This window comes from Scatophagus argus, chromosome 17 (assembly GCF_020382885.2).
Source record: "Scatophagus argus isolate fScaArg1 chromosome 17, fScaArg1.pri, whole genome shotgun sequence".
NCBI lineage: Eukaryota > Metazoa > Chordata > Actinopteri > Scatophagidae > Scatophagus > Scatophagus argus.
In genome coordinates, this window is record NC_058509.1 from 13,303,974 (window position 1) to 13,329,165 (window position 25,192).

The 25,192-nt window shown below is 41.7% G+C and overlaps 1 protein-coding gene across 3 annotated transcripts; it reads right to left on the reverse strand.

The window, feature by feature from the left end:
- Window positions 1-559: 559 nt before the first annotated feature.
- LOC124074135 (inactive phospholipase C-like protein 2) lies at window positions 560-23,910 on the reverse strand. 3 transcript variants are annotated; one of them, XM_046416733.1, is made up of 12 exons: window positions 23,496-23,903; window positions 14,886-14,987; window positions 14,518-14,667; window positions 14,181-14,341; window positions 12,765-13,233; window positions 11,394-12,617; window positions 10,848-11,097; window positions 10,380-10,666; window positions 9,256-9,459; window positions 7,239-7,314; window positions 2,064-2,173; window positions 560-1,877 (listed from the first exon to the last, which is right to left on the reverse strand). In XM_046416733.1, the coding sequence occupies exons 1-12, from the start codon at window positions 23,721-23,723 to the stop codon at window positions 1,644-1,646; spliced, it is 3,495 nt and encodes a 1,164-aa protein (XP_046272689.1). In that variant the 5' UTR covers window positions 23,724-23,903; the 3' UTR covers window positions 560-1,643. The 3 variants fall into 3 exon arrangements, with proteins under 3 accessions (XP_046272689.1, XP_046272688.1, XP_046272690.1); XM_046416732.1 differs by having other exon boundaries at window positions 11,394-13,233; window positions 23,496-23,906; XM_046416734.1 differs by lacking the exons at window positions 560-1,877; window positions 2,064-2,173 and adding an exon at window positions 5,031-5,927 and having other exon boundaries at window positions 11,394-13,233; window positions 23,496-23,910.
- Between the last annotated feature and the right edge of the window lie 1,282 nt (window positions 23,911-25,192).

Below are 25,192 nucleotides of genomic sequence, written 5' to 3' on the forward strand. Positions count from 1 at the left end.
GGGGACCAAAACGTCTGCAGCAAATTTCCCGGAAATTCGTCTAAGTTTTGTAAATATACTCCACAAAACAAATGTGATGGAGGACAAAAATCATCCTCTGGGGGATCATAAGTGTCTGTACAAAATTTCATGGCAACTCACTCATATACTTGTTACTCTGGTCTGGACTAAAGTAGTGAGCTGAATGACTGCAATCTTAAATAACAACGCTGTCATGGCTAAGACTGGAAATTTTAACAACTACAATTCCATGACAACTAGCTAACTCTATCTGCTGATGAAGGTCAAGCTTGTTACCTTGTTAACCACAAGAAAAAATGACAAACAAACAAATGCATTGTTTGTATGATTTTACCCATGATCTTTGAACCCTAGAGAGTGCTGAAGCTATAAATGGAAGCTGATTAGCAGCTTTAGACTGCACATTACTGCGCCATAGGTCTGTTTGTCGGAGAGGCCCAGCTGTCAGCTCTGCACTATGCAGAACTTGTCAGTATAAATGAATGCACATCAAAGTAAAGCTCTTGCAGCGAAGCAGTAACATATGCATGAGGCTCAGTCATTTAAAAACTAGTTTATTTCCATACCGATTATGAAGGAGGGTAATCATGAACTGCACCCTTTTACAGAGCTGAACAGGTCAAGTTTCATCTACTGCACCAATGACATGTTATCTGGAATGTTTTCATTCAGGATCAATAACTTATAGAAAATATTCTTTACAACAAAAGGATAGAATTACATACTAAAATACTGTACAGTGTTTCACACACAAAGTAAGCACTTTCAACCTAACAGTAGTATTTGTTACCTAGAGGCAGACGTTTACATGTATGGAGTTGATCAGTGTGGAGGGTAACAGTTTAATGATATCAAGGGCCTCAGGAAAATACAAAAATATAGGATACTGTAGAATGTGTGACACAACAATACTTAAAGGGTGAAGTGGAAGATTTCATGGCAAGACAAAGGACCTGAAGGTGATTTGATACAGAGCAGTGAACTTGGACCTAATGCTTAATGGAAATAAGTAACATGAAGGGGCTGCACTGGTCAAAGAGATGTAATATTAAAAGACCTCAAACATCCACATATTCCTGCTTATCACACATTAAAATAATTGTGAAGAGAGTTTTTGATTTAAACATATCCCAGCCCAATCTTGATTTGGGTCCTCACTTGATATTGCTGGACTAGTGGCTTTGTGAAGCACAAGTTGCTAACATGTGGAGGTGGCTGTATTTCAAAAGTCTGCAAAGGGCCTTAAACGTCTTTTGGCTGAGCTTCGAGTAATCCCAGACTGTGCCAAAAAAAAAGACATATTTCTCTCTCTCTTCAAGACACATTGCACATAAAAAGAGGTTAACAGCAATAGTAAAATAATAATATTTACAATTTAACACAGTACAAACTGAACCTTGGCTTTAAATCTAAACTACATTCATCCCTCCAGTGTCATTTATCTCCTACAGCGCTCTGACCTCTACTGCTCTAGAGGGTCATCTGCAGCAAGCTTTTACATTCATCAACTCTTCAGTTCTACTCTCTTAAAAACACCAACACTTGCTATAGGTCTCATGTTGTATTGTGAAAGTGAAAGCCACCACAGCAGAGTGAGACATTGGCAACAACCGTCACAGCAGCTACAACAACAATTTGGTCGCATCCTCTTTCATTTGTTGGTCGTTTGCTCGCTTTGCAGAGGGTCCTCTAGCAGTCACAGTGGGCTTGTCGTCCTGACCGCGCCGTGTTTGGGAGCGGACTCTTCGCACTCCAGTATTTTCCTTGGTAAGGTTTCCTGTCAAAGCAGCATCGTGGACTTGCTTCATGTTCTCCTGGACTTCAGCTTTGGCGTGCTTCATCAGGTCAGCCTGACCCTGAGAGAGGAAACGAGAGGGGAAATCAGAAGAGAAGTATGGGGTAGGAAGGAGAGATGGGGACAGAGGGGAAAAGTGAAAGAGAGCAAAAAAAAGATGAGCAACTAGCTGAAGGCCAAAACATGTTCTAATGGTCTACCCCTAAAGCTGTGTGGGTTTTTGTGTGTGTGTGGGTGTGTTGCTGACCTTAAGGATGGTGATGTTCCAGCTGAAACTCTCCACCGCTCGACTGACCTTACGACCTTTCAGCCCCTCCTTCTCCGCCAGACTCTGCAGCTTCTCATGAAACTCCATGGCTAGAATCGAAAACAGACAGACAGCGAGATAAGAGGATTCAAAGATAAACCCGTAAAGAAGAAACTGGCTAATTGACCAACTTGTCTGAATACATAAGATAATCATCCATGATTCCTGAGCAGATGTAATGGCACATAATAAGCACCGCCCAAAATAGAAAAACCTAATTCTTATAGACTAAAATCAATGTTTTTAGCCATGCTAAAACTCTTGGCTTAGTAAATAGTGATCACTGGCTGGACTCCCATGAAATATGGTGACCTTCGGAGCATAAATTCCACAAATTTTCCTCAGTATTAGAGCTGTTGTGAGTAGGTTAGCATGCTTAGGGTAACATTTTGCTTTAAACGCTGTACCTCATCACAGAGCTACCAGGGTGGATGTATAGAGTGTTTTATCTCATTATTTGGCTTAAATGTTATATAAATTCACTATGAAAATGGAATATCACAACATAGTGTTTCAGGTGAATTATTCATTGACACATTGACTTTTAGTAGTACACGTCCCCCATAGACATGCCCCAAAAATGACGGATAATTTTTACATCATCTTGTGTTACTCTGACCTGCTGTGATTGTTTGATCTGCCCACATTAAATTTAAATGGAAAGGTGTAAAAGGTTTTCTTTTTTTCAGCTCAAGAGACATAAAAACTTATCTAAAAAAAGATCCTTTAAGCTACAGGTGCAAAACAATTCAGTATACAGCCAGCAGTTTGTATAATTTGTTGTTAAGCCACACAGCCATTTGCCTGTCTCTTGCAGGACTCTAGCTATTATTTGCTATTACAGGACAAACATTGATTATGTGAAGCTTTTAATTTACTTCAATTCAGATCACTTAATTCAGGCAATTGCAAAGGTATTACAATCAACAACTAACACAATACAATGTTAAAAAAATAACAACTTGAAATAGCATAATTCTGATACTAAAATAATAGTATGTTTTGGTGAAGGTTCAGTAAGGAGGCTCTTCTTTATTTTCCTAGATTTCTGTAATTTCTTTCATCACTTCCACTTTGCCACATTACACCTTAGTTACATTCAGAAATTCTAATGTCATCATATCTGACCAATAATCTTTCTGCACACACTCCTCAGATCTGGTCAAATATTTCCATCCTACACCTTCAGTCTTAACTCCACCAACTCCGGGTGGACTCCAGGAGTCTAACCCGGTCTAATAAGTTCTTGTATGTTGGCAGTCTCTTTAAATATTGTTATACACTTCTAATTAATCTCTCAGGCTGGAGTCCCACTAGAGGACACCGAGGGAGGAAGTCAAAGCCTGTGCAGTCTTCTAACTTTGTCATTTTAGCCAATCCAGAAGCATCAGCTTTTACAAAGGAAGAAGGAGAAACACAGAATGAGCAATAAACAACACAATGGAATGATGTCAAGTGGGTGGAACATCTGAGAGACAGATGAAGAAAGATAAAGAGGGACAGAGAGAGTCCTAGAAGTCAGGCCGCCGGCTAGTTAGAGTGTGTGCAATGAGTTGTGTTGTGTGTCTGTCTTTCACTGACTGCCCCGGGCCACTGTCCCACTGTTACCATGGAAACCCGGAAGTGGGTTAACACGAGGCACACATCACTGTGAGCCATCGACGAGAGCCTGGACATTAAACATGCCAGGCTGTAGACCACACACACACACACACACACACACAGACTGAATGCGAGTATTAATTTGCCAATTCTTCACACATAACCCCTCTCTGTCAGTAAATGTCTGCAAGGGTGGACACACACCTGCACACACATACGCTGTCACTGCTCCACATTCACACACACCTAGAGAAGTTGCCTGTATAATAACCTTTACTGCACTGTTGCTAGGCAACTCGAAGCCTACGTGCCAGTGTAGCGTGTGTGTGTCTATTTCCTTGTGAAACCAAGCGAAGCCAATGGCAGGAACATTAATACCTCGGCAATTCAGGGCCAGTGTGCATACACAGACAAACACAACACAGAAACAAGGTCTTGAGCCACAGGCCAAAGTAATCTTCAGGGTCAGACAAGCAGGATGCAGCAGGAAGTGTGTCATTTTCACTTCCTGTCCCCTGTGTGAACTGTGAGCAGTCATGATGACAAAGAAAAAACCTACATATCACACTCCCAGTCTGATGGCATTAACAAACAAGCAGCTGTATATATTTATGAGCATCTCACGGAGTGTAAAATCTTGACATCCAGCTGTGAGTCTCTGATTATACAGGTCAGGGCTCTGGAGGAAAAGCAGCTGCTCAGTTCTTAAAGGGTCAGTTCACTGAACTAAAAAATAACAAAATACATGCATGACCAACTGAAGGAATGAGGCACTGGAACACCACAAGCCAAAGCAAAACACCTAAACAGCTTTGATTATCTCTCACATAAACTCCATGAGGAACCAAAAGATGTTTCCTTATTTGGAGTTTTGTTGATGGTGGTGGAGAGCCTGTCAGACACACTGCTCCAACATCTTCCATAGGTTGAGCTCTGGTGGGTGTGAAGTCTACAGCATATGATTCATATCATTTTCTTACTCATCAAACCATTCACTGACTGCTCATGCATCCATTATGTTTCTTCTCTGGTTTATTCCAATTTTTCTAATGGTAATCTTTCACTCCACTGAATGTAATTCAAAACAGTGTGACCAACAGTGAGACAAATAATTTTTACTTTTCTGCACTTGTCACAGTTCTTTTAGAGGATGCATATCAAAAATGTTCATGTATCCATTTTAAAAATGAACATTGATTGTATTGGGTTTATTTATTTATTTGTTGTTGTTGTTGTTGTTTTTAACTCTCACAGCCTCAGAAATGCAGCATTGATCAGAATCTGCCACATAACTCTAGTATTATTGTAATTGTTGGTGTGATTTTGACTCATCTCTGAAGTGAGGTAAAACCTCTGCAGAGACTACTCCGGATAAATCACAGTTTCCATTAGAACTACTTTCTACCAAAGAAATAGCCCAAGGACAGTATTGTGTGGATTAGAATTAGTAATGAAGACAATGTTTCTGAAAAGTCAAGCGGCTAGAAGTCAGGGTGAGCACCCAGTGAACACCTTGCTTTTGTTGACCTCCAGTCATTTAACTTCTCACCCTGCTGCAGATTCACAGTGGGTTGTGGCAGGACACAACTGGGAGACTATCATCATGTGGCATGTGCACTTCACTAAGATAGCACCTTTCTTGCTCTCAACTTGTTAGCAATAAGTCTTCCAAAAAGCTTTCTCCTCTCCTGCTCATGTAGTTTCCTGGCAGCACGATTTTGTTTGAGGCCCCAAGCAATATAATAGGAACTCTGAGTGTGCTGTAAATGGCTTGAACAATAAAACTGTTGTTTTAAACCTGGCTAAATTAAACCAAAACTCTCTACAGGGCAATATACCACTACATATAAGTAGGAAAATAAGTGTTTAAAGTTTTTTGTTTTTTTTATTTGGATGAATCAGCCCTTTACCACGGCTGTTCATCTTGATACTGTGGATTCACTCTCTCTTCTCCCTTGGTGTTCTTGTCTTCCTCTCAGCGTTGCCTCTAGCTATCCATCTCTGCCATTCATCTTCCCACGGCTTTCTTCTCCCCCTCTGTTTCATCTCTCTGCTCTGATGTAACTTCCAGACATCCATCTCTGCCACCAGCCGTCCCATGGCTCCCTCTGACTGACCTGTTTATGCCTTCTTTCTGGCCACCCCCTCCTCCAAGACTGAGAGGTGGGCCTCCGCCTTGGGATCACCTGATTGCCATCTTTTCTATGTACACACAGGAAGAGCTTTGTTCTTAAGATCAGGCCTTTGGACTCTGCAGCAGCTCTTTATCAAATGAATGTACTGGCACTGCACCCACAGCACAGGGTTAAGCTATCACACTTTAAGCTCTGACAATCATACTCTGTTTACTTATCACCGAGTAAAGCAATGGCCCCAGAAAACCTACAATAAAGTTCAGTGGAGAATGGGATAGGTTGTCTGGGAACAAAGTGAAGCACTCTGCAAATTTGTAAACAACATTCGTCTCCGTCAAACAGTCTCTCTATCTCCATAATGGCCCCAATTGAGCCATCATCTCGAAATATCGCTTCAGGTTTACCTTAATTCCTCCATCATTTCAATTCACATTTCTCTCAAGGGTGGCATTTAAAAGCTGACAAGTTTGGTTTCATTTGAACCCATAAAACTCTGCTTGCTTTAGATGCTTAAATATATGTCCCAAGAGTCATTTTTTTTAAAACATATGACGTCTGTAACTGCAGCCTTTTTTTAATAGAATCATAATGTGAATGTGTTTAGTTTTTGCTCCAAATCACTGGTTAACACTTCCAAATGTCAATCCTAGCATCTCCTGGGTGACAGCTGAAGATTGAATTGGGGTTAGGAGGGGTATGTGGGTACAGTGTGTGTGCTTGTGTGTTTGTGGGGTTGTTTATTGCCACAATGACGACAGTCTGGGTGACTAATGTCAGACGGCCCAAGGGGCTCGGCTGAAGTAAACAAACCTCTGCCAGTGATCACAAAAATGATATGAGCAGGTCAGATATGGAGCCCTACGCTTAAGAGACTGAAGGGTGATCGATGACAGGAGCTGTGCCAATTTAAACCAGCTCCATCCAAAATATACATAAAAGACCTGTCTAACCTCGTGCAATGCTGTTAGGCATTAGGTAGATGTCTGCAGAAGATGGGACCGGAGAAAATATGATATGAGAGAAAAGGACAGGAAAGAGAATCTAAGGAAAGAAGGAGAAAGATAAGAGGATAAAAGCAAAAAAAAAGGGAATTAATGAGAGAAAAGGAAAAGAGAAAAAAAGGAAAAGACAAGAAATGAGGATACAAGAAAGGAAAGGAATGGAATTAATGAGAAAAGCAGCCTCTGCAGTGGGGATAACAGTACTGTTGAAGAGGTGGTGTGGGAGTTTAGATGAGTGGTATAGAAACAGGACCATAATCTGGTTTCTATCCATTACATACACATCATAGCACAGGCTCTGCACAGCAGCATCTCATATACACAGTGAGACAAGCAAATCAGCACACACACACACACACACACACATGCCCACACACCCGTTGTCTGTATATGCAGGATCCTGTCGTAGATTCCATCAGCGAACTCGACCACCGCTCTGCTGGCCTGGACCATCTACAAACATGGAAAAATCCATTAGCATGAAGCACACACACTGTTTCAGTACACTATTAACCAAATAACTCATTTTGCACTTTGTTTTTTGGTGTGTAAATCACACTACTAAAGCACACATACAGCTTGTTTTATTGTCTACAGTAAAAAAAACAAAACATCATAAAGTAAATCATGGAAGGTGAATATTTACAATTAAATAAAATACAGTTGTTCTGTGTTCTAGTTTTGCATATGTTGGTAGTTGTTAAAATTGTTCACACTGTTCACACTGTAGGCACTTGTACCACTGTGGTCACATGCTTATAGATATGCGTGCATGTGGACGTACGGACAAATGTGACAGCTCTTTTAAAGTAATGACTACAGAACACACACATACACACACACACACACACATGCACACACGCAGGAATGACACAAGTAGCCTCTGCCTGATTAATTGTGCACCTCCTTTTACAAACCCTGCTGGGACGTGACCCCTCAGGGGGAAAATGCTGTTCAACAAATAAGGGATTAACTACAGTACACTACTTTGACCAGATCCAATCCAACAACACACACACATACTCATCCCTATTTCCTGTTTGAGGATTGAGGTGTGGAATCCATTTAGCAGAATGACATTCAAATCTATGCTAATGGTATTCAACTCTGATCTGCTTGGCTGGAAACGGAAGTAGCAAAAACATACATACACACACACACAGCCCCATACATGCACACACACACACACATATATTCTTATATACACCCTAATACACAACAAGACAGTTGCAGATCTGTGCAGCTGCTAGCTGCATAGCAGTGACAAACAGTTATAGTTAAATTAAAGTGTCAATTTAATAAACCTAGAAACAGATCTATTTGTCTCCAGCACAGCCTGTTTCTGAGTGTATCCCTCCTTCGCTCACAATGCACGTACACTCACACACATCACATGAACAGTCTCTTTAAATTGGCAATTCATACTGACTGTCCATCATCCTACCCAAGAGACTCCAGGGGACTATCTAATATGAAACACAAAGAAGTGCACTTTGAGCAAACATCAATTTATAAAAAGTATTGCAGCAGCCAGACAGATGGCACAAAAGCATGTAATGTCATTTACCACAGCAATACTTTAACATAGCAAGACCACTGTGTGGAGCGGTGGACCACAGCTGAGGGGAAACCTATTATGGTGGCCAGCCACAGTCCAACCAGACTCAGAGGGAAAGGTGAGAACTGAGAGAGATGAATGAAGAAAGATGGGTTGAAGGACGGAGAAGGAGACCAAAGGGAAATATGTTGAAAGTGAGAGATGGAAATGAGGACAGAAAGAAAGTCTGACATTGCATCCTTGTAGTCATGACACCAGCCAAACCAGCTAAACGCACTCAAATAAACTGATTTATCCCTCCGTTTTGACTTGTCGATGTGTTGACCAGCAGACCAATTGACCGCTGTGATGCCTTTTTTCTCTCTCCCACTTTCTCTCTGTATTTATTTCCATGGAGTTTTTCTTAGGGGCTGGATTTATTTTTGGATATCATTACATAAATTAAGTCTGCTAAATAACTTTCTCCTTGGTCGATGAAAGTACGCACTTTATTTGGGTGGAAACACACAGTGGATTCAGGCCAAGGTGAGGATGCCGCAGATGTGTGTTTACGAGCCTTGTTACAGCCACAACAAATGGGAAAGTTGCCTGCTACATAACAATGAGGGGTCACTTGGTGTTTGAGAACATATTTGCTAAAAAGGAAGCTTTTGTCTGGAAGGGAGATTTTCATTGTTAGGTCAAGTGGACAGGAGATGGGAGGTGGTTGGCTGATATGTGATCTTTGCTGCTTTTGTCTGGTCTTTGCTTCCTTTTAAGGTATTTTAGAGATGCGAACCAGTGTACCCCTTTATCTGGTGAAACACCATAATAATATTAATTATCAACTTCCTGACCACTTCATAGGTGGAGACGACCCGGCGAAGGACGTCAGGCAAGGGCCCCTGTGGCTCCAGAGTGGGGTAGTGGTCCTGCAGGTCAAACAGTAGTAGAGGCGTCCCATCTGGTCCTGACACTCTGGAGCCCAGAGCTAGTACACACTGCATGAGGTTAGCCACCACCGACATCCCACAAAGCTCCCTGAACACGGCCACCGAGTTCTATTAGGAAAAGAAAAGGACATCTGCAAATTTAAACATGAATACAATCTTTTTTATTCCTATTCCCATGTGGAAAACAACAGAGAATGATGTCAGAAATAAATAAATATAAAATCTGTCAAATCGTTTACTCACTATGTCTCCTGCTAGATTTGCTTTCACTCTCTTGCACACACACACACACACACATACACACAGAGGTAATCAAAAATCAAAAGCCACTCTTGCAAGAGAGCTATTTGTCTTTTCCTCTGACGACTGATTGGCTCTCCTGCAGTTGTGCCCGTGTAGTATTTTAGGTTGAAATGGAAGAAATCAAGAGATGTGGACGCCAACAGTCTAATCACACTGCCGAAATATATTATTTCTGTTTTGTTGCCCCAGAGAGACACAAGAATACACAGACTAAATTTCTGTCCAGCTCATAAAGGTTAGACATGCTGTTAAAATTCATCCCTTGTGCCACTCTTTTGTTTCCTTCTTTTTATTCTTGTATACACAATCATTACTGTTAAAGAAGACACTGATAAAGAGAATGAGAAGAGAAATTAGAGATCCCTGTCACTCCCAATTCACTTATAATGAATGTGAATAAGTCAAATTAATTTGGGCTTCAGCAAACAATCATGTTCATCATTGTTTGTGTTGTTTTACCAACAGCCCAAACCCAAACATTTTCAGTTTAAATCAATCTAAAACAGCAAAAGAAAATCATCTGATAATGGACTAATTGTTTCTGATTATGTATTGTTCAGCTGTACTGAATATTAAGTGTACTTTTGTTAGGAGCTGGCTTGTTATAAAAGCTGGAATGTGTGTGTATAAACACAATTATTAACTATAGTTCCAGTTAAAAAACATTGTTCTGTGTGAAGTGTTGACGAGCTAAATATTCAATAACAATCTTCACTCCTACTCACCTGCATGTTTTCCCTCAGGTCAGTGGCTTCTCTTAGTAGAGGAGCAGCCATTTTGAAAACATCATCTACAGCCCGGACACCCAAATCCCTCAGTGCTGTGTAGTCCCTCCCCTTGCGAGCCTTCCGCACAGACAACCCCCTTTTGTGAGGCTTTCCCCCTCCTCTCCGATTGGTGAGGGCCACATGGACAAACAGCTTGGCATGGGGAAGTTCCTCCCCGGTCAGAGATTGGAGTGGTACATGTCGGTAACCTGGCTGAAGACACTCCAGAGGGATGGTATACTGACCTGTGGTAATGGGGCGAGCACATTTCATTTCAAAATATTTTAGAGGAATATGAAAACCTACAAGGTAACTAAATTTTAACCATCTAATACACTTCTATAGAAACTATATTAACTACGACATCACTGTGTTTGAGTCCATTTACATACAGTAACCCTTCTGACTTCTGGGCCTGACACCAACCTATGAAATCATCTCCTATGAAGTCATCATCCAACACCACAAAGCGAACCATGGTGAGCTCTGGCAAGTTGATCTGAAACTCAAAGCTCTCATCAAAGATGGGGTTGTCTCCATTTTGGGTCACAGTCCTGGTGCGGCGCTCTGTGCAGTCAGCTGGGATGCCATGGATCTCAACATACACATAGGGGTCCACCACATCTCCTTTGGCCCCCGAACCCCTTGGCTTGGGGAGGTTTTGGCCACTTATCACCTGGGAGAAGGATCAGGATGAAGACTGTTCACTCATTTTTGGTTTTTATTATATAAGCATTAGCTTAGAAGATTATTCCAAGATCTTATTTTTTAGCAATTGTCTTATTTTTGTAGTTATGGCCTTTAACTTTATGACAATGTGCTCAAATTACCCAAATATTTTTTGCTGAGATCTAGGAGCTGGGGGCCAACTCTCCAAAGAAATTCAACAGGGTAAGAAATGAAGATGATCAGAAAGCTTGTCTCTATTGCAGTGGACACATTTCTTGTGGTATACATATTAATCCACCATACCTTCACATGGAGCAGCTGTGGAGACACACCAGGCACAGTGTCTCTAGTGTCGGCACTGAAATAAGACACCTCCTGCCGCATGATGGCTGGCCGCAGGACATAACCACAATTCCCATTTTGCCGAAACCAAGCTGTGTTCAGGTCCATCATCAGTCCTGCTGTCTGAAAATTCATAGACACAATCTGGCATCCACACTTCCACAGGTCCTGAGGGTTCAAGTTGCTTGAGTCGACACGCATAGGGCTGGGGTAGACCCGTGACAGGAAATGCTTGTTGTGATTGACAAAATCACCTGGGCTCTCGCTGGCTAGACGCAAAGCCAAAGATTCATGAAAGGAACACAATTCCCAAGATTTTTGGCCTTTGGATGATGTTGGAAAGTCAATGAAGCGGACTGAGCAGCAAAGAGTTACAAGGTCAGAGAGCTCCTTCAACAGTTGGAAACGTTTAGGAGGAAGCTGAAGAGGATTGGACTGAGTGGTAGCTGCGAAAGACGCACTTTTCTGCACCATGTCCTTCTCATTTCCTCCAGGTGCTACAGCTCCACTGTTGGCTGCTTTTATCCTCTGACGCATCTCTGCCCCTTCATCCTCCTCACTTACCTCTCCATCCTCCCCATCAGAGCCTGGCCCCAACTTTTTGCCCTTTAACAGAATTCGATGCTTTAGGGCATGGGGTGATGGCAAGTATGACTCCCCTTCCTCTGGAGGATTTGTGTATAAGCTCTGCCCTAGTATCCTCATAAGATGTTGGTACATCACTTTCTGCTGTTTATGTGAACAGTGGTTCTCAATACATACAATTAATGGATACTCCGATGCCACAAATGCAAACCTTCCAATTGCTTCTAGCACACAACGCAAGACCAGTGGTGGAGAAAGGGTGTGTCCAGTACACACAACTGGCTCGTCATCAGGACCATCCCAAACATCAACTTCCACACATCGGCAACCCATCTTGAGGGCGCGGATGTAGCCAGAGATGTCAGACGGACCTCGAAACTGGTCCTCAATGAGGTAGGTGTTATGGGAGGAGCTGATGTAGTAGTGAGACAAAGGCTGGGACATGTCCTGGCACACAGTGTCATGCTCCCTGTCGAAGAGGTGGCACTCTGCTGAAGTGAGGTAGCTGGTGAAGCCATCCAGTGACAGGTATCCCTGCTGCTGGCCCTCCTCTGATGGCTCGTGGGACTGGATGAGATTCAGGCTCATCTCCTCGCTCACCTGGAGGACACAGTGACAGAGGGTATCTGAGAAATGAAGGTGAAATTGGACAGGGGTGTAGTGACATAAAACGAGAAGGCTGGGATTGCATTTGTGAATGTTGCTTTCTCCTGTACAGTACATGCAAGATTCATTTGTTTTACCCACTTGAGGCATGCCCTGCTCAGCCTCGAGGAACCTCATCAGGTCTTTGGTGTCCAGAAATTCCTTGTTGCTAGAAAACTGCACCAACAGAAAGTAGATCTCTGGACGTGTGCAAAAGTCATGGAAGACCTCAATGAACTCTTGCTTGCTGACTTGCTCATTTCTTGTTACAAGTCTTTTGTTTTCGCTGTGATCTTTAACTCCAGATCCATTGTCTAGACTAAGCCCACACATCCTCTCCCTAAGTCTCTGAAGTTCTTTAAACCTGTTCTCAACTTTGCCACAGTTCACCCCAGGGTTCACACTCTGTATCAGCTTAATGGCTGACTGCAAGTGGATCCCTTCCTCGACGTCTTCCTGTCTGTATGAATCAGCAGCAGAGGAGAATAACTGCTCCAACCAGACAAGACGAAGGCTGTCCTGACTGCTGGCGAGCATGTCGAGGGCATGTCTCCCATACTGCATCAGATACCTGACGGAAGATGAGAGAATAGACAAGGCCAATGCAATAGGACAAACTATTTTTATTACAATACTGCATCACAAACACTTTCAGTTTCATCTCAAGTTCTTGGCTGACACTCACAACACAATAACACACACAACAACTGCAGAAGTATAATCAGTATAAAGTAAAATCACATTGACTGCCATAGCCCTTCATCACATGCATCTCTCAAAGGGCTATACAAACAAATCCATACACCAATATCTCATTTACTCTCCAAAATACAACCAATCAGGAAAAAAACCAAAGCCTACAACCTCATTTGTACTGACATAACAGGCCTACTTTAGCTCGATTAACTTAGCTTATGTCGTTAATACAAATGCCTGATGCATATTCTTTGTCCTCTCACACGGTATCGGGATTAAATCTACATGAAATCTCATCTATTTGTAACAGAGATGATATATAGGCTATATGATAGGATGATCATTATATATACACACACACATTGTGATCATCAATTTGCTGCAACCACAAATAGACTTCCCAGATTTTTAAATGACTGATAAATTTTTAAAATTGACCATCATAACATTACACTGGAAAGTATGTGCAACTAAACAGTGCTACCGTTCAACATGGTGTTTGAGAAGTTATTACCAAAAGTTTTGAATGAGAGTGACTGTATAATGACAAGATGAACTACTCCTTCCTATTTAAAGCACTGTAACAATAGCTTGACCTGGAGTGCTTTATATAACAGAAGGAGGAGGAAACGTCTGAATATTGCGTCTTAATATTTACTATACACAACTGATGTATTGTGCAGCTAATGAAATGAGAAAACAGTGAGCTCTGAAGAGCTTAACATTTTTCATCTATGAATGTGCACAGTTTGTCACTGGTACATATTACAGTTTATAGGTGTACTGTACAAGACCACTCTCCGTTTTTTTTTTGAGTCATACCTGAGGCCAGTCACCCAAATGTTAGCCACTTCAGCAGAGTTGGCCACCAGGTCCAAGCTTTCATACATCTCACCATAAATGATGGAAAATGCACAGTCCTCTGAAATCTGGTCATAAACTCCGCTAGTGCGGAAGGTTTCTGTGTTACGACCTGTCCGCACCTAGAATTGGAGACCACAAGAGATGCAAGAACTCACATTATATACAATAAAAACAAATCAAATTTTTTTCTTCCATATGGTTCAATGTTGTAAATATGTTTCCACTGCATTAATCTTAAAGAATTCATGATGTTCTTCATGTGGAGTTGATTTAAGCTGATTTTCCGAACACTGACCTCTCGTATGGAGGCGAGAGAGATCCTGGCCTTGTCCGACTCCTTCTTCGATGGCTCCCAGCTTAAAGCCTGGAGGCCTGTGTCCAGCAAGTAGTAACGCTGGTAAACACGTGAGTTGGTTCGGATTTTCTTCAGCTCACTTCCCTCAACCTGGATGTAAGATATGGATGAAGTTGTGACCCTGTGACTTTCTGTACAGTGCTCAATTCAGTTGACTTCTGAAGAAACTCTGTTGAGCATTTGACGGACTCAGAGGCCTGTGATCTACCAAAAAACCTTTATGCATGCGCTGCATATTAAATATTTAATGTAAAGGTATATAAAATATATTTTTTATGTCGGCAGTCATGCTGTAACTGCTGACCCACCATGGAATGGATGCAGTCTGCAGCACTGCTGATCTTCTTCTCTGACAGGCTGCTGCTGAAGGACACTGTCTTCTTCCTCTCTCGATTGGCACGTGAACCATCCTGATGAGAGCGGAGATAAGTAAAGATGAAACGACAGATGAGACAGAGAGGAGGAGAGAGGGGATGTAATAATAAGAAGAAAAATGAGTTGAAAGAGACAGAAAGACAATGATTCCTCTGATGGGTGTTCTTTGCTTGGGCATGACAAACATTTTTCCCATCCAGAATGGATGTCAAAGGATTAAAGAACATATCAGCTTATATAACCATACATAAACACAGATTATTTGGTCTACTACATAAAGCCTCCTCCTCCCAATCTGTTATTGTTTTTCCTGTTGCTAAAAGCCTTTGCTTGCCCTTGCCCTCCACCATTACACCATTAATCATACCTGACTCGACAGAGGCAGCAGGCTGCAGAATTCTAATTTTGCCCCTCCGCAACGACACTGGCAGACCCAATCAGTTTATCTGAGCTCACCATCACAGCTCATCCATCTGATTTACTGACCGATCAGATGTCACCCCCACAGAGATCCTTATGCTAACAGATAAAAGCATATATGTGGGCGAGGTTATTCAGTTATGTCTATATTAGAGTCCTGATGAAATCCAATCAAAGACTTCACTGAAGCTAATTTAAGGAAGGATAAACTACATAACATAATTGTGGATGAATCTATCCCAAGTAGAGTGATTGCAGATGCACACAACACCTACATAGTCAACATACTTACTTACACACTGCATATATCACAAGGAGGGAAGAAAAAAGCAGTAAGAAAAAGTAAAACAAAATTTTCAAAATCCAAATGTAACTCTACTAAACACAGTAAGATTCTGATTTTTTTTGTCTTCACTTTGTAAAAGACACAAAACAAAATCTTGAATTAGCTTGAGTGCACAAGGACCACTTGATCACTAAAGAATTTTAAGCATATTTTTTTATGTAATACTTGCAATATCACAACCTATGCTCAAATTTTTTTCAAGAAGTTGCCATGAAACAGTGAATAAATTAAAAATGCATTGAAAGTGCACGTATGTTAGAGGAAGATCAAATCCAGCAGCCTGTTGCTCTGTGGCTAACAAATACATCAGGCTCCTATCTTTTATCAAATGATCACGGGTAGGCAGATCAACATTTTCATATTTATAAAGCACATCTGTGAATACTGATCAATGGCTGACTGAACATCAGCATATCTCTGATTCCATTCAAATACGAGTTCATATAAACCTCAAGAGCACTTGGGTCTTTTATGAGAGAAGGGGGAGGGAACCCTTCATTTGAAAGAAATCTGGGGGATATAAAAGCAAGAAGAGACAAGAGAAAGAAAGAGGGGGGGAAAACGACCTGAGCAGTGTCTCATCTAAAGAATATGAATGAACATAGGAAAGAAAGAAAGCAAAATTCTGAGGATGAAAAGGTTTTCCTCAGAGGGTATGGAGGGTGTCTAACCATCACAAATCCTCACAGAATTGCCTCATTAAGATGGAGAAGTGTTTCCAATGGTGACAAGTTTTTTTTTGAGCTGCTGTGGCGAGGGAGGGTGATGCTGCTCTAAAAATACCCCCGGTGCCTTAAGGCATGATGGGGGAGTGAAAGGGGGTGTGGACAGAGAGATAGTAGTCTTTCCTTCAAGCCCCCCCCCCCCCCCCCCCCCCCCACACACACACACACACTTCCAACATTAATCTAAAAACTGCAGGAAGAGAGAGAGCAAAAGCAAGACAATTTCAGACATCCACCAGCTACAAAATGAAATGCTGACTTGAAATTGAGGTAATTGATTTTGTGTTGTCATTGAAAAGCTTGGCCCCTTTGGAGTGCTTCAGGAACACCTCAAATTGGAAGAAGCAACTCCACCCCCACCAACAGGGGAGAAAATATGAAAAGCTAATCCAGATTCTCTCTTCCTGTCTTGAAAAATTACTTACACTCAAAAAAAGAAAAAAAGAAAAAAAAAACAGAATTGCATTTTAAACATTTCCTGCGAAAGCTCATGGGAAATTCCCCCCAGCAATGCAGAATGAAGCACAGAGCCAACATTTACCACTTGACTTAAATCACAAGATGCATTACACGGAAGCATACAGTACCACCCCAGTAGTCACGCTCTCTTTTTCTTTTAACACAGCTTGGTGACAGATACTGGAGATTAAGGCTGCTCCCAATCTATATCCCTCTCTGTGCGTGACATCAGTGGTAATGGTCCCTCTGTGGCTGTATCGCTGCACATTTTCCCCAGTTAGGAAACTCCACATAAAAAACATGGTCTCCAAAGACATCCGTGCACTTTGTGACCGCTAACAAACACGTCATCCCTGACACCATAGACAAGCAATGGACAGGAATAATGTAGAAGCAATGGACACCTTCCCTTAAAATCTAATAAAAACCTCATATGTTGTGTCTCTGATCAAAGCTGTGTTTGAAGCAGGGAAAACACCAGAGGTGGTCTGTTCAGCAGCTGGAATTCAGTTATCTCATATGTGGAGGCTGTGGCGCACATTCACCTGTGTTAGCCTACAACATAAATAACTGACAGGGAGGGGCACAAGAGTTCAAACACACAACCAAACAACACTGACGTCACTGTAGACTCTGAATAAATTATCGTGAAAAGAACTAGAGGGCACAAATAAACATTAATAAAGAGTAAATCTATTGATTTGCAACAGGCACACAACGTCTAACCAGATTAACACACACACACACATAAAAACACAAAACAAGGACTCCATCCCCTGATAAAATTCCATTTTACTTAATCTCTGTTACAAAGTACTGTACATCTCTGTCACAAAGGATCTATTTTGTTTTTCTCACAGAGTACGAGATGAGTCCCCAAAACCACCACTGTGCTTCAAAACAGGAAGCCGCCTGTCAGCTAGTCACAGAGAGCTTTCCTGTGGTTCCACTGAGAACCGAGAAAAGTGACAACACAGAGGAGAAAGAAAGACTGAAAAAAAAAAAATTACAGAAAGAAAGGATTCTTGATAAAATGACACAGGAAGGGTGGATGTCACTGTAAAAACCTCATCTCTTCTATTTCTTAACACAGTGTTATTTTTAGTTTCGTCATTTCAACAAGTGAGAAACACCTTGACCATGGAGCCCATTCAAACCCGCTTTTATTACTTAATTTACAATAGTTGACATGCAGGGGGAAAAAATACAACTATTTTTTATTAAAACTCATGCTGTCTACCTTTTTCTGCTATTCAGTTAACACATTACTTCTCAAAAAACATACAGATTCCAAATCATCTTTGATGTTTATGAAATATTTGGCTAAAATTTAAATTATTCTAATTATTCTGCTGTTTATATCCAAAAGCACGTGGACATCACTTACAGAATATACATATAGTATACTGAACTGAAAGACTGACAAAGAGACACAATCAAAAGGATTACAAGGTGTTTTATTGTATACAATTACAGAGAGCCAAGCTTGGTCTAAGCTCCCCTAAATGAATCAAATGTAATTCAGAATTTGGCATGTATGCACTTATATTATGAAAATGTGTAAAGATACACACATTTTGAAGAGAGGTGAAGGATGAGGTCATAGGATATGACTTGGAGAGCGTGATGTTAACGATGCTAAACTGGACAAGGTGGATCCCTCAGGACTGGACTTCATTTTATCTAATTAAAAACTTTGGATCTGACTACAGCATGTCCTAGTAATTTGAAAGTAATTATGGCAGCCTGGTGGTGTGTGTGAGTGTGTGTCTTAAGCCGCAGAATGCTCTACCGTGTTCACAAGTTGTTAACTGTGATATGTTTGGCGCTGGGCAGGTATTTCTGCTGAAGAAAGCTGCCTGCAAACAGTAAAGCTGCAGACTGTAAAGCTAAAATTTCTTCTTCTTAGATGCACACTCAGGTGATAACTCTGTGTGGGTCTGTCAGTAAACTTTCACATTACCCGTAGTCAACCGATTATAATTTAAGGTTAAAATAACTCTAAACATCAGTTACAAAGTTGGGCTTTTTCAATGTGTTTTTGTCTGATGGACAGAACTATGTGAATAAATTTGGAAAATTATACAGTGCTGTATACTGTACAGTACTGATGTTTCTGATAGGACACCTAGACTGAATTGCATGTACAATGGTGAAGAATGGTTATGGATGAAGGCTGGGAGAGATAGGGGAGACTGTGTGGCAAAACATGCAGTTATCAGAGAAGGACACATAAGATGACTAGGAGACATGCCAGAAAGTTGATGAAACTTCAGAAGAGGATGTAAATTAACAAAACAGAAAAAAAAAGATTAGCAAGAGGAAAGCTGAGAAATAAATAAAGACGCTCTTTGGTACAGTGTACAGTCACAGAGAACACTTGGTATTTGCCTGCAGGCACCAACATAGCCTTGTGCCTTCATTAGCCTGCTTACAACAATGGTATGATGTATGAGAGCAGCATATGTAACAGTAATTACAACATCTCAGAGTCAGCACAAATGGAGATGTGGGTCATTAGTGGGCGTTACGTGTTTGATCCACTAATTAAGACAGATAGAAAATTGGAAAACTAGAAATGGTTGTTTGACGCTACAAATAAAGAACTGAAGAGGGGAAATTGGTGGGAAGGCTGAACCGTCTTTCATGTGGCCTTGTGTGTTGTGAAGATGATGGATGATTAATGGCCTATTCCAGTGCCTCTCACCCTGGAGCACAACACCACCAGGAGGGGAGTTAGGAGATGATTTACTGGGAATCATAAGATGATGTATGGAACGTGCAAAAAGGCACAAAAGGGACAAGATAAAGAACTCTACTGACAAGATTTAATATTTAATGAAGCAGCCACTAGTATGTCTGCTCAGGTTATTGTGACAGGCATTTTTCAACATTTTCTTTTTCCTGACCAAGTTAAGCAAAAAAAAAAAAGCTATTATATCATTTGATTATGAAACTACTTTGTTTTTTCTGCCTGACTCATTATTATTTGCAAATCACAAAAGTGAAGCAATCAGCCTGTGTCTTTCTATGTGTTGAGTGTTGTTTGTGTGTTGAGTGTGAGCCTGCTATATAAGACAACATTACGGTTATATAGGACACAGGAAGCAGTACGTGGTCAGGTCATTCTGTCAGTGGCTCAGTGTATGGGAATAATGTTCAACAAGAATGCGGTGAGCATTCACAGTAACTCAACTGCTCAGGTTGACTATAAAGCCCTTGTGGCAAGTAGAGCGGCAGATGCTCTTTTACGCTTCAGACCTTTGAAGTTCCACGTGCACTCACTCACACATACACACACAATCAAACACACACACCACACAAAATGAAACAAGTAAAAGGTTGACTTGAAAAGGTCATCTTGTCAGAGAGCTAACCACGATTTCAGCTGACAAACGTCACAAATGCATTTACTGGAGATAGGAGGACCGCTAAAACCAAGAACAGGTGTTGCTGCCTTGAGTTGGGCATCATCTTTGCAATAAACCCACCAAGCAGGGTTTTCATGCATCTCACTGATGACTGAGAGACTGACTGACTGAGGCTGTGGGAGCGATCTCAGACTTGCACACAGACACACACGTACACACACATATATCTCTGCACAACTCAACACATGTACAGCTGGATGTATGTTATGAATGTAGACTGTATATGTGGAGTGACACAATCACCAGTAACTCAGAGTAGTATATGTCCTGTGGCTCCATCACAATCATTGAGGTTGATACACTCCCTGTAGGGTCATGCAAATGGAGGCTAAAATAAAGATGTTGATTTGAACAGCAGGAGGTGCTCAGGGCTGCTCTGACTCAAACAACTGCCCTCCCCAGCTGCGTGCTAACGCCTCAGGCTAATGCTCTCCCAGTCTGAAAAACACCACCAAAACACACCCAAAGTGCACAAATAAACTGAAATAAGCTTATTTACTTTGTTTTTTAACTGAGAGTTAGATGAAAAGATGGGATGCCTCTCTTATATCTGTCCGTTAGATAGGGCACCGGAGACAAAAGAAGCTTAGCTTAGCTTAGCATAAGGACTGGAAATAGTTAACTTGGGTTCATACTTCTATTTTTGTGTAAATTATACAAAGGATAGGGGATATAACATGTTAATTAGAAAGCTGAAGATGTGCTGGCACACAGATTTTGTGATCTTTGGGCAGACCCCAGTGAGCTGTCTTTCAGTTTTCATATAAGCTGATGCCTCCTTTATGAACTGAGGCAGTTCATGGTTTATAAATCCCTTTAGTCATAAAAACTCAGCGGTCAATATAAAAACGCCTCATTTTCCCTGTTTCCTCACTAATTAAAAGCTGTGTCATTTTATGGTTTTCAAAGAGTAGCATTGTGCACACATATACACACTCATACTTATAAGCATGCCAGCCATGTATTTCTGAATGTCTTAGGGCGTACGTTGGCATGAGTAATGAGAGAGCTGGAAAGCAGATATTTGTTCCTAGCTGTGTTTCACTCGAATGCAAGTCTGTGCAAGTGTGCGTGTGTGTGTGTGTGTGCATGCGTGCATGTGTGTGCATGCGTGCATGTGTGTGTGTGTGTGTGTGAGAGAGAGAGAGAGAGAGCGAAGGCTACACCTGATGGTTATCAACATCAAAATGAACCTGAAACAGACACAAACTGAGTGGGCACCTGATTCTGCATCTCCTTCACGCACACACACGGCAGAGCAAGACAGAATAAATGGGAGGACTGCGAACAACTTGAAGTACATACTGATGAAATACAGTTAAGGGCACTCTCATTATCTCAGCTGAGGAGAACAAGAGCGCAGAGGGTGGACATAAATCCCCTGACTCCTGTTAAAACCGGACTGGAATGTCATGTTTCCTGTTTATCTGCCTACATACCACCCAGGCTCCTGTTGTGTGGAATCCTGAGTTTGGCTATAATGGTAGTTTAGCAAACAGCAATACACACTGCTGTGTTCACAGGTGGATTCATAACTCCTCGGTTCCTGAGCTCAGTCTCTCTAAAGCCTCAGGTGTTTGTGACTCAAAACATAAGCACACAAAGGCACGAACGTGTGTGCGCCACTGTGATAGGAGAAGACAGTTGGTTGATCACTGAGCATTTAAGGCATTTAATGTGCCCACGGAACATACAAACATACGGAGTGTGCTGACAAAGCACACGGTGAGAGTGATGCTCTGCAGCTATTTAACGTGGTGGTGGGATGCAGCACCGCAAGTTGTTTAACACCATTTTTGACACAGCATGAGACGACAGAACCTCACTGAAGCAAACAAAGTGATTTTAAATCCTCAATGTCAAGCCGGCTGCACTTTCAAAACTAAGACAAGAGCAGGCCTGTGTGTGGGCAATGAGGTGAGAAACATTTGTGTGTGTATGTGAGTGTGTGCCTGTATGTGTGTGTGTGTGTATGTGTGTTGTGGTGAAAGAGAGAGGAACATGTCCTCACCAACTGCTCATGACTTAATAGCAATATTGCAACATGAACTGTGCAAGGAAATTGGCCAACTGGCCAGCTTCCTGTCAGGTTGAGTGGGGACCAATCAGATGCAGATGAAGCCCAGGTTCAAATAGTCATGTCTTTGCAGGCAGTGGCTCTGGAGACAAGCATTAACTAGAGATCAATATGAGGCCCAGAGGCCCAAACCATAAAGTCAGGGGGATGAGTTATTGATATTATGACAGATGTTATTGATATGACAGTATTTTAAATGAGTCAAAAACCAACATGAATTGCTTAGCGATGCCTGCGTCAAGAGCTTTAAACATATAAGTATGACACACGCTTAAACGCATGCTCAGATCAGTGCAGGCAGAGGGGCTAATTGAACTGGGGTATTCAAGTGTGAGGGCAGAGTGAACACAATTTCTCATTCTAATCAAAGACTACAGCAGGTGGTTTGGCTTATTAGTTCCTGTCCCTCCTCTCCACAGCTGATGGAGTGCTAACAAGTGACATCGCCTGCTGTAGTCTGTGGCTGACACAAAACCTTGTCTGCACATATCAGTGCTTTATGACACATATGAATAACAAAGCTCTAAAATTGAGTCAATCTTGAGTCTGGTGTGGTCATTGTGCGAAGGCTCGGGGTCTGGCAGGTTTTACAGGTAGGATATAAAGGTAATATGGGCTGGCCCGGTGTGAATCTTGGAGCACCAAATACTTCCACTGATCAGTTTCAATTTCCTCAACAGCACTGACACATAAGTGAGGAGAGATGGCTGATTATTCTGCCATTTGACACAGATGGAGTGGAAGGTGACAGGAAGTTGCAGTAACTGTTTATTTTCAGGTTGCAGTTTGATTATATCCAGCAGTGGTGTGCTTGTCTGTGTGTGTGTGTGTACAAGACCATGTATATAAACATGACTCATGAGTGATTTTATGCTGACTTTAATGTTCCATGGTTTCATCCTAAGGTTCTTGTTGAGTCTTGTAGCCTTTGTGTGTAATCTAAGCGGTGGTTAAGTACCTATTTCCTACTTTGGAATCCTCTGTGAAATCGTTACAGCAACAGTTTGCCCTCTTTATGTTCAAGTCTTCCCTCCCAAAGCTGTCTGGTTTTCTGCTGTTTTCTCCTCGTGGATATTATGGCCTACCTTGATCAGACTGCTGCGTCGAGGGATCGGTTTGGAGGCTGAATCTGAACCCGTGCTCTCCCACGTCGGGGATTCGCAGCTGGATTCGCTTTGGACCCTCTTCACGCTGCAGTTTCCGTTTGACACCGGCTGTCCTCGGTGCGTCTCCAGGTTCATTCCGGCTCCTCCTGGCGCAGCTTTCCAGCCAGCAACCGGTGGACCGCTCTTGTTTTCTCCATATTCAGCCATGGTGACACTTTTGGGATTCCTCAGTTCTCTTTACAGCAGCGGTGCTCTAAACGCAACAGCGCTGCGCACGGATACTTACGTGCCATCGTCTGAAGTGAACGAACGGCGGCCGTGCGTCAAAAGCAGAGGAAACTTCTGTCTCCCTCCCTCCCTCTCTCTCTCTCTCTCTCTCACGCTCAGTCGCTCCCTCTCTCTCGTAGCGCCTTCCTCTTGCACACACACACACACACACACACACACACACTGAGGGGGGTGACAGGAGGAGAAAGCTGAGCGACAGCAGTGATAGACACACCTTCCACACCAACATTCATCTCATCTCCGCGACAGCTGGGTGTGCGCTTGCATTCAGGAAATAGATGCTAGAAGCTTGTCGCCTCCTCCTCCTCCTCCTTCGCCCCCGCTGCTTACATCTAGACCGTGTTCCCACTGTGGCAGATAACTGTCTAAACCATTTTGAAGATTTCTACATTTGAACCGGCTTCTGCTGTCGTCCTGTCTGTGTCTGGTTCCAGTCTTCACCAACAGCCACTTGGTTTCTGTTTGCAGCAGCAGGCTCATTTGTTTGGCCGTTTGTCTGTTAAATGGCTGGGGGATTTTTGATTTCCGTTCCTCCAGAGTGTTTTTTTGAAGGGGGGTGGGTTTCTTAAGGTTTACAGAGCAGATATAATCCATTAGACCCTAATCAGAACAAATTTTGACTCGCCAGACTGCGAAATCTCTCGTTGGAGATTTTGGTTTGGTCCTTTATTTCAAGAAAGGGCTGCACACCATCTTGTCAAAAATATATTTAGTAACACATTTGTAACAATTGTAACACATTTAAAAGCGTTTATTAATGACTCATTCCCGTTCATAACTTCAGACCTTCCCAAACCGTTTCATATATGGCTTATTAATACCTAATTGCAAACCAGACCACTAACAGCTGTTATTAATCGCTTTCTCAACATTCAGAACAGCAGACTTTATATTAAAATCCTTAACTTTAGCTTATTAAAAGTACTAATTGCAGGCTTTAAACCAAAGTAATGTTTGTTTTATAGTATGAATATCCATAACTGTATGCTCGATAAATAAAATAGAATCCCTCATCGATGACTTGTAAACAATTATACAATTACAGCTGATATGCATGTATCCCATCTGATTATTTTGGAACCTTTTTATTATCTATATTTGTAACAGCAGACTTGATAATCCAAACCTTTCCATAATTATTTTTATCAAATCAGCAGTAAACGATGTTAGCAAGTAATTAATAATATCACGTTTCAAATGTTGTTAAGCCATCAGTAAAGGGCTTTAAATGAGACACTCTGCATATCTAAATCTTGCTAAGTAATTAGTAAAGGATTTTAATTAAGTCTGCTGTTATTATTGTCAAAACTCTTATTGATCACTACAACTGCAGACCTGACAACAAAACTCTTTATTAACGACTTATTAAGCATTAGTAGACAAATAAT